The 15,000-nt window shown below is 38.0% G+C and overlaps 2 protein-coding genes across 6 annotated transcripts in view; one reads left to right on the top strand and one right to left on the bottom strand.

Moving 5' to 3' along the window:
• The window catches only part of LOC113804042 (F-box/LRR-repeat protein 18), a 13,732-nt gene extending 5,929 nt beyond the window's left edge, over nt 1-7,803 (top strand). For 2 of the 4 annotated variants that reach the window (XM_070121209.1, XM_070121212.1), the window contains exons 3-12: nt 1,114-1,351; nt 1,929-2,013; nt 2,331-2,437; nt 3,110-3,318; nt 3,481-3,628; nt 3,826-4,003; nt 4,247-4,367; nt 4,485-4,609; nt 6,305-6,532; nt 6,758-7,803. In XM_070121209.1, coding sequence (XP_069977310.1) covers nt 1,114-1,351; nt 1,929-2,013; nt 2,331-2,437; nt 3,110-3,318; nt 3,481-3,628; nt 3,826-4,003; nt 4,247-4,367; nt 4,485-4,609; nt 6,305-6,532; nt 6,758-6,902 — 1,584 coding nt within the window. In that variant the 3' untranslated portion in view covers nt 6,903-7,803. The remainder of the gene's footprint in view (nt 1-1,113; nt 1,352-1,928; nt 2,014-2,330; nt 2,438-3,109; nt 3,319-3,480; nt 3,629-3,825; nt 4,004-4,246; nt 4,368-4,484; nt 4,610-6,304; nt 6,533-6,757) is intronic. The other 2 variants (XM_070121210.1, XM_070121211.1) reach the window with 2 other exon arrangements.
• Orc4 (origin recognition complex subunit 4) overlaps nt 7,235-15,000 on the bottom strand; it is a 7,929-nt gene continuing 163 nt past the window's right edge. Inside the window, exons 1-10 of one of the 2 annotated variants that reach the window (XM_027354872.2) lie at nt 14,937-15,000; nt 14,023-14,148; nt 9,957-10,084; nt 9,457-9,628; nt 9,111-9,262; nt 8,750-8,929; nt 8,442-8,561; nt 8,020-8,154; nt 7,650-7,802; nt 7,235-7,510 (exon numbers count right to left, since the gene is read on the bottom strand). The exon at nt 14,937-15,000 is cut by the window's right edge and continues 163 nt beyond it. In XM_027354872.2, coding sequence (XP_027210673.1) covers nt 7,349-7,510; nt 7,650-7,802; nt 8,020-8,154; nt 8,442-8,561; nt 8,750-8,929; nt 9,111-9,262; nt 9,457-9,628; nt 9,957-10,084; nt 14,023-14,125 — 1,305 coding nt within the window. In that variant the 5' untranslated portion in view covers nt 14,126-14,148; nt 14,937-15,000 and the 3' untranslated portion in view covers nt 7,235-7,348. Of the gene's footprint in view, nt 7,511-7,649; nt 7,803-8,019; nt 8,155-8,441; nt 8,562-8,749; nt 8,930-9,110; nt 9,263-9,456; nt 9,629-9,956; nt 10,085-14,022; nt 14,149-14,601; nt 14,788-14,936 lie in introns of those variants that run through there. The other variant, XM_070121213.1, reaches the window with a different exon arrangement.

Below are 15,000 nucleotides of genomic sequence, written 5' to 3'. Positions count from 1 at the left end.
GACAAATTCATGACATTTGAACAACACGTTGACAAGATACACAGGAAAGTAATGGGCACCCTAGTATATCTTAATCACATAAAAATCAAATCACTACTGAAACTAGAATCATGGTTGTGCAAACTCTAGTTTTAAGCATTATTAACTACTGTTCAAATATTTGGGGTTCGACTAACAAAACCCAAATGCAAAAAGTACAAAAATTACAAAACTTTGCTGCAAGAGTTGCATTAGGTTATATCAGTAAACTTGATCACATTAGCCCACATATCCAAAAATTAAATTGGTTAAAAGTCCAACCTAAATGCAGTTATGATACATGTGTATTCATCTACAAGCTCATTCATAGGAATTATCCGCAATGGTTAATGCCCTTGCAAACTGTAGGGACCACATCAGGTGTCGTGACACGCCAAGTAAACTCTCTTTATGTTAAGAGATCGAGGACTGATACAGGGGCACGACAAATGGAAATACGTGGACCCAAGCTATGGAACATGTTACCAGATAATATAAGAGTCATTAATAGCTTTTGTAATTTCAAAACAAAATTAAAAGAACGCCCATTAAATCATCATTTGTACATATGAATTTATTTATGTAAAGGATAACCATTGCAATTAATGGAATAAAATGTTTTTGACTTTGACTTGACTTTGACTTTGACTCTCATTCTTTCTCATTTCTCTCTCTCATTTCTCTCTCTCTCTCTCTCTCTCTCTCTCTCTCTCTCTCTCTCTCTCTCTCTCTCTCTCTCTCTCTCTCTCTCTCTCTCTCTCTCTCTCTCTCTCTCTCTCTCTCTCTCTCTCTCTCTCTCTCTCTCTCTCTCTCTCTCTCTCTCTCTCTCTCTCTCTCTCTCTCTCTCTCTCTCTCTCTCCCTCTCTCTCTACTCCCCCTCTCTCTCTACTCCCCCCTCTCTCTCTACTCCCCCCCCTCTCTCTCTACTCCCCCTCTCTCTACTCCCCCCTCTCTCTCTACTCCCCCCCCTCTCTCTCTACTCCCCCCCCTCTCTCTCTACTCCCCCCCCTCTCTCTCTACTCCCCCCCCCCCTCTCTCTCTCTCCCTCCCCCTCCCCCAGTTGTGTAATTTGACACAAAATCCTTCTTGTTTCAGATTCAGGATTTATCAATAAGCTGGCCAGATGATATGGAGTCTGAAAATAGACAGCAATGGATAGGTGGCTTTGAGGAAGTAGCAGATATACTGAATGATTTAAAGTCGCTGCAGATACTGATTTATTCCAACCCAGCACCAATACTGGAACTTCTCACACTTTGCAAGGGTTTGAGGAAGCTCTCCATTAGCAATCATCATGCACGCTGTTACTTTTCCACTCCGAGGGATTTGAACAGTAAGACAGTCTTCAAACTCAATCAATGTTGGTGGGATGGCAAGAATACATGCCAGGTCTACGGTGGCTTTTTTTATTGATTGTTTTTACACGTAGATGGCTCCACAAGTGCTTAATTGCCAGGGAATCAATTAGTAGCCCTACTTAGCTCACCTGTTTATCCTTCTCTTTGATTTTTAGAAAGATAAGAAAAAAGCTATTGATATTGTGGATAACATTATAATAATCATTATGCTAGCAACAATAATAACATTAATATTAATAGCTTTAGAAAAAAAATCCAGAAAACTCAGGAAAGGCTGAATCACCTGAGAACATGTAGGCTTACTAATTTTGGTTGCTTGGTGGCAGAGCTCTTGTGCTGTGGTCTGTGTGCAAACAGAATCACAAAAATATGCCAGTGGATAGTGTCATTGGCCAACACATTGGGCCTTTGGGTTAATGTTGATTATAATATGATCTGTATACTGTTTGAATTTATTGTGGATTTAATGCTTTTTTAGTGCATAGAAAAAAATGAGGAATTGATATTGATATTACTATCTGCTCTGATCATATTTAAATTCATCAATAACAGGTCATAAATACAAACTAGACTTCCCACATCTGGAAGAACTTGTGATAGACCATGCTGATGGGGCATTTCCATTTAGTCTTATTGTGTGAGTACATTTTTGTCTTGTGTATATTGTGATTTTGTCTCTCCTGTGGATGCATTATCAGTATACTCATGTGTTAATACAGTATCTTTCAGTGAAATGAACAACTGTTAATACTGCTCATCAGCAGTACTTTTTGGTAGCTTGTGAAACGTTATGAAACAAATGGATTGATTTGCATTTCTGAAACAAAACATTTTTGTTGTATTTATTAAATCTAAGTCATACCTAACCAGAGACAAAATGTTGCTTTTGGAAAAATATATCCATTATTTTCAAAGATGTCATCACTATTTATTTATTATTATTTTTTTTTTCAGAAGCCTCATTGACAGTATATCTCAAGGGTACAATTCTTCAGCTGAGTGGAAAACCTATTGGATAAACACAGAAATTCAGATGGATACAGAACATGTTAGAAGATTAGGTAGGACCTTCACAATCACTTCATTTTTTCAGTCTACAGGATGTCACTTTATTTTAAGAACAAAGCATATCTACCTTCTGTTGAGTGATAGGTCGGAAATTTAGCTAGTATGCAATATTCAAGGTACCAGTGGATATCAATTTTAGGATAGCTTAGAGGATAACATCTAAGGAAATGTACATTTCCTTGTAGCCAGCTTCTACACTTTCCAATCTCAGGAAAGGAAGATGTGACAACTGACACTGGACTCAGAATTCTCTGATTTGCCAAGTCTCATTCAAGGAAATACAGTGCCCTGAAGGCAGCCAATTAAAGAATATAATGAATAAGATTAGAATTTATAAATGGAAATAAAAACAAAAGAATGTTATATGTATGTTTCAAAATTCAAAATCTGTAAATATCAGCAATAATTGTTTTCTGATTAAGAAATAAAATAAAATAAAATAAAATAAATAGAAAAAAGACAGATTGGTAAATTGGAATATTCCAGAGAATTACCAGTTTCCTTTTCTGAGACTGGACTCTTAAAAGGAACAATTTTCAAGTTTCACTGGTCTAGTCAGTGTTCTGATACTGTATCTAACCAGTATTTTGGGGATAAATTTTTTGATAGTTTTGTACAAGATGCACCATTATTTTCTTAACTAACATTCAGTTACTTAATTCCAGGTAGCTTTGTGCTGAGCAAGTGTTCTACGTTATTCCTTGCGCTCACGCCCTATTTCCGTGAGATGGTTCAAAAGACTGGTATCCTGCACAATTTGACTGCATTATCAGTAAAAGGCCAGACACCAGTCAATACAAATCTGTCCAACATCATTAGTTCATGTCCGAAGCTCAAATGTTTGCATGTCCTATTTGGATTGAATGTTACAGTGGTAAAATCTGTCAACTTTTTTACCTATTTGAAATAGTTTTTAGTATTTCCTTTGATATTTCTTCATATTAGGTGATAGGTGCAGAATACGGCACTAACCAAGAAATGCATTAAAGTGCATCTTCATAGTTCCAAGTTGTGGCATAAGAATGATATATTGCAGGATACAAGAAAAGTTAGTGAAAAACTGCCCAAGCTGGAACGACTCAGTATATGCTGCCAACCAGAACACGGACCTCCCAAAATTGTAAATGGAATTGCACTGCTTCATAACCTGACACATCTCACAGTCCCAGTTTGTGCTCTCATTGGTATGTATTAATGTAATAAAGTCGGATATTTATTAATGTATGGTTATTTACCTATGAATTTATATTTATATATATACAGTAAAATGCAATTCAGTGGTGAACTTGATGATATGAATTGTCAATTATCATTTTTAATATTTTATTATTGTTGTAATTATCATTATAATTTTTTTTTTTTCTTTTTTTTTTTTTTACAGAGAAGCTGCCAGACAAGGAGATTAAAGGAGCAAGTTCTGAGGTAGTCTATACAGGAGGTTTTAAGAAAAGGCGTGTAGGGATTACCCAGTGTCAGTCAAATGCTGCAGTAGCTGCTTTCAACTTGGTGTTTGATAATTGTCCTCATATTGTCATGCTAGAGATTGGCTTTAACACAAGGTGAGAGGGGATGCATTATGTATACGTGCACACTTATTTGAGAGAGGGTGATTTCTGTATAGTGTCTGTGTGAGTGCACATTTATTTTGAATTAAGTTGCTGTGTGTACATGTGAGTGCACATTTATTTCAAAGAAAGTTTCTGTGTCTACATATGTTTGCACTTTCATTAGGTAATTACTAATTATCATGAAGTATTTTGGTTCTGATGGAAACAGTAATTCTTCAACATTCTCTTCTCCAGTACATCATGTAGTCCAGCCAAGGTACTCTGGGAATGTTTGGAAAACATAAAGAAATTAAAGGGACTTACCCATTTAACTTTGGATGGAGTTCCTATTACAAATGGAAATTTTCTTATTGTGGTAAATATAAATTTTCTTGTTTCAATAATCATTAATGTAAGAAATGAGTATTGTTCAAAGGATTTTATACATTATGTGTAATCTTTATTACTGCATGTTTTTTTTTGTTTTTTTCAGATTACAAGAGAATGTACTAATTTGAAATTCCTTCGCCTGAGAAGTTTGGGACCCTCAGGGAAGTGTGTGTACCTCAGCCAACTTATACAAGCTCTTGCTTATTGCAAAAATTTAGTTAATCTCAGGTAATGTTTGTTCGCACCTTTTCCTCACCTATTTTATGTTTTGTAGATGTGGGTGCATAGATGTATTATGATGCCTTTTGTCAGACGTCACTTAAGAATCAGCTGCTCAAGTGAAAAGTTAGGTTTGCAGAACGTACCGTTACCCCACTATCTACTCTTAGTTGCATCATAAATGCTTTGGAAATGAGGCTACAAAGAGGCTTTTTTTCTCTTCAGTGACTACAGGCATGGCCAACTTAGAGCAGGCTCGATAGGATGTTGCCTGGTGTGAGACATTTTTGCCATGACATGACATTATCGAGTGTGGGTAGGGTAATAGGAAAAAGTCATTAATCCACTCATGCTGGGTTATGTTTAATCATGTTCTGATGAAAATTTCCCTGATGCTAAATGAAATTAAACATCATGAGCCTGTATCCTAGCAGCTGGGATGATGCCTCAAATGCCTGGACAAGACCAGACATGGAACAGTATGCACTAACACACCTTCCCAATCTCAATTGGATTCAACTGTAGGGCATTGTGCATTAGCACATATCATGCTTATGTGGGAGTTGGATGTTTTGTGTGTGTGTGGGGGGGGGGGAAATGAGGGTGGCTAAGCATTGGTATTTGTGTGTGTTTAAAGTGTGCTAGTGGTGGAAGGTGTCTGGCATGTTTACATGTATTATATGTTGTGGGAGTCTGTTTCAGTCGCAAATGGTATGTGGAAAGTATGTTTGTAAGAAGCTACCAGTGTGGTATGTCATGTATTTCTGAATGTGAGCATTATGCTGTTACTCATGTTTGCTTAGTGTAAGTAATCCTGTTTATTTGTCAATCTGATTGCTTGTGATTTTGAACATCTGTTTATCTGCATAATTTAAGGTCTCCACTTAATGCTATTAACTAGTCCATTGTAAATGTGTAACTGTGTAAATGATCTAATGCAGCTGATATGGTACCAGCCAGCATGCCTGGACTGGTTACAGCAGATATCGCATTGGATGGTCCTTTCACCCCATTTCACTGCTTTTGTACATAGCATACTTTGGTTGGTATGGACCAAGGTTAACAATAATACCAGTCATCAACAGAGTATAAACAGAAGGATGGTGTTTTAGCATGTGAATTTGTATTATTGTAACTTCTTGTGGAGCATCATGTAGCAGTGAGGATAGATGTTATATCTGTGCTCTTATGTTCCCTGGATGTGTGATGATCAGGTGTCCTGGTTTGCACTTGATGTACTAGTGCGTGGAGAGTAAGTGCTAACAGTGTGCCTGTTATGATGCAGAAGATAAGGTGTAGCTTTATGTGTCATTTAAAATGGGATGTTCTTGCCTTCTGTGGATGTGTGGATGTTGTTGTCTTGTTGCATATTGGGGTAACGCATGATTTGTTACCTGTTATCACAACAGGAACAGCTGTTTATAAAGTTTGGGTACTGCCTTTTTAAAAACTATCAATGTAAATAAAAGGGGTTAAAATGTTGATTTTTGTTTAAGGCAAGTATGTATTGAGTTGTTTAAGTACTGGGGAGGGAGGGGGGGGATTAGGCGGGTGATGAGTGTAGGGAGCTTAGGGGGACACATATTACTACCACAGATGCCAGACTTCCCCTGTCATGAATGGGTTAATATAGAAAATTATATATTGTATATTACCTTTCTGTTTACAGAACTTATTGTAATTACCTCATATTTGTTTTTACAGAATTCAGCAGAATTACCTAGCCCCTGGCACTAACATCTGGAAGGCCTTAGAAGCATGCAACAGTCTACAGCGAGTGTTCATCAGCTCAGAGCGAGACACACAAGCTTTGGACCTGAATGCTCTTGCCACTCTGATTGACAAGCAGACCAACTTAGTATTTGTGTTTGTCGTGGGTGCTAACACATCAAAAGAAAAGTGCACCAATTTTACCAGAAAGTACAAGAAGTTGTAAGTAATACAAAGGACAAAAAGTTATTTTTGTTTAATGAATTATGTTGGTATGGTTTATCTATGTATTAAGATTTTTTTTTCATTATTGTTCTTTTTATTTTACTAATAAGCAATACTGTGATATTGTGACTAAATAATGGTAGACAGTACATTATGATATTGAAGCTGTGAACAGTACTGCAGCCATTAATATCATGTCTTAATAAGACTTCTCTTCCACAGAGTCCGTCCAGCACTTGTGGTTCGTGTGAGGAACATTTTGTATGATGTCTTTGATGAAAAGAACACTGACAATCGCACAACTCCAGCATGTCACTATAATGAAATGGTCACCTTTAGAAGTTGGGCCTTTGATTATGTACCTTAGATATAAAAAAAATATATAAATATATGTTAAATTATGTTCATTATTCAAGACAAAATTATGTTAGTGTATATGAAATAAGTAAATATAATTTTTTGTCAATTTTGTTAATGTTTCTGAGTTTTACAAATTGTTAGTGTCCTGTACATATAAACTTAGTCTTATCATAATGTATGAAACTTTCATCAAGGAGAGATTGTATTTATTTATTGACCATTCCAGTGATATAAATCACCTAATTTCATAACTTGTTTGAATTCCACATCTTGTGAAATGAATAAAGCATAATACAAAAATAATGATACATTTTTGTAAAAGAGAATGAAGCAGTCAAAGAAAATGCTGTTGCTTTTTATTTTAAAAAAATTACAAAAAAATAAGGAATCATTCATCAGTACTAAATTAGGATAAAATACTCTACATAAAAGTAAACAGTTAACGGTTTAGAATTATGCAAATGAGCAGGTAGCCCACTGTTGCACATCTGTTGGTATTCCAGGGAGTTGATTAAGAGAGTCCATCACCTGTAGTGGTGTAATCATCATCTGCACGAGCTGATATTCACGTTGTATCCCACGAGTGTTGTCTACAGGCCGAACCAGCTCAAGGCACTAAAATTTTGAAAAAGTCAGTTGATGTTATTACAGTGGGAACCATCTATGACATGAATATAATGTCATTTGTCTTTCATCTTTATTTTGTAAACACACCAGAATGAATTCAATAATAATGAAAACCAATTCATCTCACCTTAAGTTGGTCAAAGGCTTTGAACACGACTGGACGTTCAAAGCTCTGCATGGTGGACTTCCTCTGGCTGAATTTCAGGTATTCGTGAAATACCATTTCAAAATTAAATGGCTCACCTTCATAGATCATTGTGAGGTGTTTCATGGCTATAATCTGCAGGGAATAATGCTGATATGATTTCATGTGAAACACCTTTTTATAGTACTACCTAATATTGACAACTATGAATGCTTTGGGGCAAAGGCTGTGGAGAAACTCTGAAGAGATTTCTATGAAATTTATAGGAACAATGTAGTGTTATTATAAGCATTAATAAACTTTACACCAAAGATAAAACTTAAAAAAACACTACAAATGTAACTTCTCTCACCAAACAAAGCTGCAGAATAGACAGTCCCTGTAACATATTAGTTTTTGCTTCAGCTCTCATGATGGGCTGTGCTGCAGTAAACATATCTGGTGTCAGCTTAGGCCTATCTGCATTAAGTTGGCTCACACATAGAAGCTGGAAGAGGAATGAAACTGCTAAATTTATACTGACATTATTTGGCTAATGTTACCTCACTGCAGAATTAATCAAATTTAATACTCTTAGTATTTGTAATCTGGTTATGCTTGATGTATACCCGAGAGATTCTTATATAAGATTTTTATTATGTAATTGGCTTTTAACTTTTACAAATGTGTGATTGATTCTGATTTTACAAATTTTGGTAAACCATGCATAAAACATCATGCCTCTTTATGCAACATTCACTCAGTTCCACAAAATAATACTGGTGCTGCTCTCACCAGTAAGGTCTTCAGAGCCCTAATATCATGTGTTGTATCGTACAGTCTTTTGGTAACTCTCAGGACATCATCAGCTTTCATCAAATCATCTATTTGAGCATTCCAGGTTTTGACAAAACTCTGTAAAAGTTAGTTAAAATGTATTTAATTTCATTATTTTTATTATTCATTCAAATATGAATGATACTCTTACTCCTAATTGCCATATGGAAACAAGTATGCCAACTTGCAAACTTACACACAAGTAAAGATGTAAGTGGAAATATCACATTATTATCAATTTTCTGTAACTGTAACAAAGCCAATACCTTGTGGAGAAATGTTTCTGGCAAACTCAAGAGCAACTTTATGGTATTAACATACTGTGGCTCAAACTTTTCCTCAGAGAAAAGGTGAATTTGTCTGTGTGAGAATCGTGACTTGACCCTCTTTTCCAGGAGTTCAATAACATCAAGACGACAAGTCAGGCCTATTACACAAATTGGTGCCTGTTTGGGATAAAATGTATGAGACAAATGAAGGTTCAGTGCATAATCACAATACTGTGAATACTAGAGCATAATAGGTCTGGATGTTTCAAGCTTGTTTACATCAGTATTGTTACAAATTTATATCCAAACTTAAATGTAAAATCAAGACTTTTAAACAGATTTAGCTTGTGTTGCTGACCTGGGCTGACTGAGCAACATCAAAGAGATTATAGAGTAAAGTCTGGTTGTGATGGTGACAAAATAAGTCAAATTCATCAAGAAGGAAGATCACAGGTTTTGATGTCTCTTTGCTACCACTGCGGAGTGACTCAAGCAGGAAGGCCAAGTTTTCTGATGGTAGAAATAAAAGGTTTGATAACACACTGGGTGGCACCTACTTTCACTCCATTCAAAGATCTGGGTAATATTTGAAGTCTATACTTTTATTTTTATTTGAAGTGAATTCCAGTTACCAAATATTTTTTTGTTACTTCAATAGCATGAGACAAACTGCTCAAAATAATAAACCTGATAACACAGCTAACCTGCAAAAGAACCAAAGACTTTATTTGCTGTTGCATTCTCCAATCTCAACTGGCAGGTGATTTCCTTCAGAGCCAGCCTGTCGTCGGTCTGCAACAACCCTGACAGACGGACAACAACTCCTTCCCCCAAAGTTCCTGAGGAAGCGAGATTCTCCAATATGATGTTCACAAGCTGGAAAGCATAAAAAAGATGATTTTTTGGCTGAAAATATATAATTGGATTGGCTTATTGAGTAATATGAATTAAGAACACACATATTGCAAATTATCCTAAGAAATACAATTTCATTTATATGGTTATGAGAGTTTAAAACCATGAAGTTGCATGAATAATACTGAAATCCACAAAAAAGTAAATAGTGACCAGAAAAATCATCAGAGTAGACTTAAAAACCTGCCTAAATTTTACAATAATAATCTTGCGATTTGTAAAATCCAATACACAAATTATTTCACATGACAACAATTCCATCATCAAAACATAAGAAATTGAGACATACTGCTGACTTCCCTACTCCCCTCGCTGCTAAGATGAGTGCGGAATTACTTTCTCCCAACTTTAGGGTCCTTGTCATCAACTCTTCCAAGTGCTTTGCCTGTGAGCTGTATGTGGACAGCAACATCTTTGCTGTAGGTGGAGATTAAAGTGTATTTAGTGTACATTTATATATCAGCAATACTAATACTTTATATAGGAGCTTTAATTAAGTTAGTGTACGGTTTAAGACTGTATATTTAATAAATCCGGCATTAACTAAGTATTGGATATACCCTGCTTTATTCTGTTTTTCGTTTGTATATATATTTTTAACTAATTGGATTCTGATGCATGTGGACCCACAAGAGGTGACTCTTCTGGGTGTATGGTAGTTAGGCCTGGAGAACAGGAACACTTACATATGGTGGCAAGACTCCCTGCCTCCCCTTTGCATTATTATTTTTTCTTTTCTTCTTACGCATTTCCCCCAACCCGTTTGCCAAGGTCTATATTTGTCATGATATGTTATATCAAGGTGGTAATTGACTATTTTCCTTGCACAGATTTCATTTCATCAAAGTAGTGCAATAACATTAACAAAAATGGTTAATGGTTGAAACATATAAATTTCCTAGACCTCTAATGTCATTTAGTACTATGGTAAAGTATTGTGGTGAGAAGGGTAAAAAAGGGTAAACTATTAGGATCAAGAGTGTTACATATCAAAGGTTATAGAATGTTATGGGATTGTGTGATGGGGGGGGGGGGGTCTGAGAAACAAAGAATCTCTTGTGAGTAGAAGAGGGGATAGATATTTGAGGAGCAGAGGAAAAAGAGGGCACAGGAGAGGCTGTGAAAGGCAAAGATGGAGTAGGACTTTTAGATTGTCTGGTGCAATGGGTAAAGTGAGAGGGAGGAATTGGAGAAGTGGTAGAGATTGGAGTATCTGGGGGATAGGGAGTGTCGAGGTAAGGTGGTTCAGGGTAGAGGGAAGAGATACTTGGGAAGATGCAGAAACATTTTGTGAAGATGGGGGACTGTTTTAGAAAAGGTAGAGAGAAAAACCTTGTCATTGTGCTTCTTGTCTGGCCTTACATAGAGTGAGGCCTAGTTTGAATATGAGAATGGCTACCTCACATTTGAGCTTAAAGGCAGGGCACCTCCTATAAAATATGTTATGGGAGTCACTACAGTTGGCACATGTACATGCCTGAGTAGGGCAATATGAAGTCATGACTAGGTTGGGCACATAGAGGGCAGTGGGCTGTGGAGCAACAGTGTTTGGCTGGGTAGCCAAAATGGCAACATTTTTGACATTGACAGGGAAGGGGTCAATATGGTTGGACATTGTAGGACAATCCACCAATGGCATGGGAGTTACACTGGACTCTGGGGGGGAATAGTGTAGCATTGTACTGCCACTGCATCATAATCAGTAAGGCAGGTAAGTAGGTCATTTTCACAGTCTGACCAGTTCTTGCTGTATATAGGACAAGCATTTGGGGGGATAGAAACAGTTCCAGTACAAGTCGTAAGAGAGGTGTGAGGTTCTGCAGGAATGGGTTTGCCAGTGAGGTCAGTTAGAGTAGATAGTGCATGAGCTTGGAATTCAGATGTAACTGTGACAAGGCGTGAACAATTGGAGTGACTGCGAAAGGTAACTTTGTCTACTTGTTTTTGGAGGCATTGTTGAAAGAGAAGGGTATTTCCAGTGTAGGGGGCTGTGAGGAGAATAAATAATCAACCCCATTTGGCTAGGCCAAAGAGAGGACTCAAAATGTTTACAGAGGTAGAGGTAGGAGAAGGACGAGGGCAAGAGGAAGATGTGGTTGTGTGGAGTGAAGTAGTTCTGTTGGGGGGAGGACAATAAGGATGATGAGTAGTAATAAGGGAAGAGGCGGTAGACATTAAAGAATTAGTAGGAAATGGGTTGGAGAATGTTGGCAAGGAGGAAGGGGTGTATTCTAGAGGTTGAGTAATAACCTGGATGGGTGGTTTGGAATGGATGGAATTGTCAGTAAACGTTGATGGGGTATTAGTATCAGTCGTCAGAGCCATGGTCAAAGGAGGGGCAGGGGTCGAAAAAACATCAAAATCAAATTCAGAGAGGCTAGTTGATGAAGGGGCAAGCCTCAATGCCCCTGTTAAGAGGAAAGAATCTTCGTTCTTGGCCATGGTGAGCCTGATTAAAATAAGGAAAAGAAACAAGTCTATCCCTCAGGGTCCCCATAAAGGCTAGGCAATTAACCAAGGGAATACTGTGCCCATGGCTCCTGGAGGCCAGTCATGACTGACACTAAGCCAGCCTATCATCCTTTCAGCATGGCTTTACATTCTTAGGAACTGGACAGAAGGGGATGAAGATGATATGGAAGAGGAAAGGTGGAGAAGAAAAGACCAATTAATTAAGTAATAATGGCATGAAAATAAATATGCTACACATTAAATGTCATATAGCACTATGGTATTGTATTGTGGTGGGAGGGTGTTTTAAAGTTCTTTTTTTTAGAGTTAAATGTCATATTATAATGGTCATTTACTGTATGATAGTATAGTATTTAAAGGAGTAGAATGAGAGGGTAGATGGGGTATGATAGGTATTGGTGAAAAGAGGAAGGCTTAAGGACAAAAGGATAGTTAGATCAAATGAAGTACATTTATGTGTCTGTGGAAGGAGGATAGTTATCAATAGAAAAGGTGGGGGATTCTCTGAGGATGTCCGACAGGTTGGGGGGTCGGGGAAGAAGCAGGCAGGGGCAGTTTCCCAACGTCTGTTCTGATGGTGTTGAGCTAACCAAGGAGAGATCAAAGGTTTTATTGTTTGAAGTTTGTTGGTGTTCAGACCTGACCAGAAAGATTGCGAATGGTTGTAAAGGAAAGTTTTGAAGTGGGGGTAGTAGTTGGTGGCTGGGATGCATGAAAAGTTGGGATGGTGAATTGTGGGCAAGGCAGCAGATTGTGCCAAGTCATCTGCTTTTTCATTGCCGGGAATCCCAACATGGCTGGGTATCCAGAAAAAATTCATGGCTTTCTGTCATGTAGACAGGTAGCACAGCTGGTCTTGTATTTTATGGACTATGGGGTTGGTAGGGTGAATGGAGTTTATGAGTGATACTGCGTTACGTGAGTCAGTGAAGATGGTGAAGGATGAGGAAGAGATAGAAGACATATGTTATAGGGTAAAGAGGATAGTGTATAGTTCTGTTGTAATTGTTGTTGTTGTATAGCTTGATTCAAGTGGTAGAGGAAAGCTGTATGTGTGAGAGGGAAAGACTACGGCAAAACCAGCACCTGAGGTGGATTTAGATCCGTCGGTGTAGACATGAGTACTGGAGGAGTGACTAGAGATATGTGCAAGAGAATGTGTGAGGACAGAAGATGGAATGCTTGACTTTGGTAAGTCAGGGAATATAAAAGAGCAATTACAAGAGGTCAGTATTAGCCAGGGAGGGAAGGTTTGGGTAGAAAGAGGAAGAGTTCGGAGATGAGGAAAGGATGAATGGAAAAGAAGAGCGTCCATACAAACAGGGAAAGGGACAGGTAAACTTGGAGAGGAAGAGAAGATATGAAGATAGGGTTGAGGGACAGTCAGCTCGGAAAAAGTAAATTGGTGGAAGCAAGCATAGCTTCTTAGAGACAGAAGAGCGTGACATCTAGAGAGGGATGGTAGTTTTGATTCAGCGTATAGGCTCTCAACTGGAGAGGATCGGAAGGCTCCTAGGGCTAAGCGGAGACCACAAAGGTGTACTGGATTAAGTGAGAGAAGAGAGGCAGAGGCAGAGGCAAGGCTTTTTCTTTAATGGAAAGGATATGTATCTTCTTCATATTCATCCAAAAACAAAGTAACACCAGCCTGGTGTGTGTATGTGTGTTAAAACATAACACAATCAATGAAATCCCTTAGAAGATACAGCTTTAAGTAACACAGTGATATCTTCATTAACAAATCAAAGTATATGAATAAATATGATAAGACAATTCAAAACTCTGTTACAGAAAGCAGCATAGTACAATAACAATAAACAAAATTCATTACAGGTCGTGAAATGACACTAATATCAAGCAATAACAATGCACACACTATCTACCTGCATCAGGTGTGGTTCCCCAAAGCCTTAAGTTCAACCTTAGCTGTTTTTGAACTTCTTTCAGCATTTCAGGATCACAAACTTCCTGGCGCTTCAGTCCCATCTTGAGTTGGAATTATTCTTCAGCTGGAAGGAATAGAATAGTCTGAATGGCTTCACTAATCTAAAGGAAGTAAACCTTGGGAGAAACAGATCAATAGTGTTATCCAAATCTGTGAAAAAAAAACCTCAGTCACAAATAAAAAGATGGCTCAATCTTTAGGGGATGTTTGGGGACGGGCATTGGATTGGGAGAAAGAACAGTAAGACTGGCTCTGAACACCTACTGAAGTACTCAGGCCCCACAAAATAAAGGTTTGCAATAAGGCATACACAAGGGCTTGGGAGACTCCGTTCTGGAGTCGACTCTAATGGCGATGCCAGGGTGAGTTTTGAGTAACCATCCCCTGCTGTGTGGAATGTGGACAAACACCCTATTTTGCTCAGTATATACGTCTTCGTCTTCTTGTAAATTGCGTGTCCAATAACTTTCTGTTAATTGTTACTGCGAGCAACATTCCCTCCGGAGATTAAACTTACCTAAACTTTCCTACCTTCTATTCATTCCCTAGAGGGGGGAAAGCCCCCTGCACCCCCAATTTAATAGCACTTTGTGCCAACGTTTATAAAACGGGCATTTAGAACCCTGCGCCTCCTCACAGGCCAAAGGCACCCTGGAGGGCCTTCCCTCCCTCGAGGAGGGTCTCCCGAAGGACTTCCTTCTCTGGCGACCCTCATCCTGTCCCTCAATGCCTCCAAAAGACAGAATTCTCAGGCTTTTCTTGTCATTTTTTATTCTTTTCGCAAAGTCAAATATTTTCCCAAAACCTTTATTCAAAAACACAACAAAAAGATGTTTGAATTGGGTTCCTTACTCTTCCTTTCCTCAGCAACGGAAGGACGGAATTAAGCGGAATTTCCCCCTCGGAGCCTCGCCGA

This window comes from Penaeus vannamei, chromosome 4 (genome assembly GCF_042767895.1).
Source record: "Penaeus vannamei isolate JL-2024 chromosome 4, ASM4276789v1, whole genome shotgun sequence".
In the NCBI taxonomy this organism is placed as follows: domain Eukaryota; kingdom Metazoa; phylum Arthropoda; class Malacostraca; order Decapoda; family Penaeidae; genus Penaeus; species Penaeus vannamei.
This window is presented reverse-complemented; position numbering and strand designations above follow the sequence as displayed.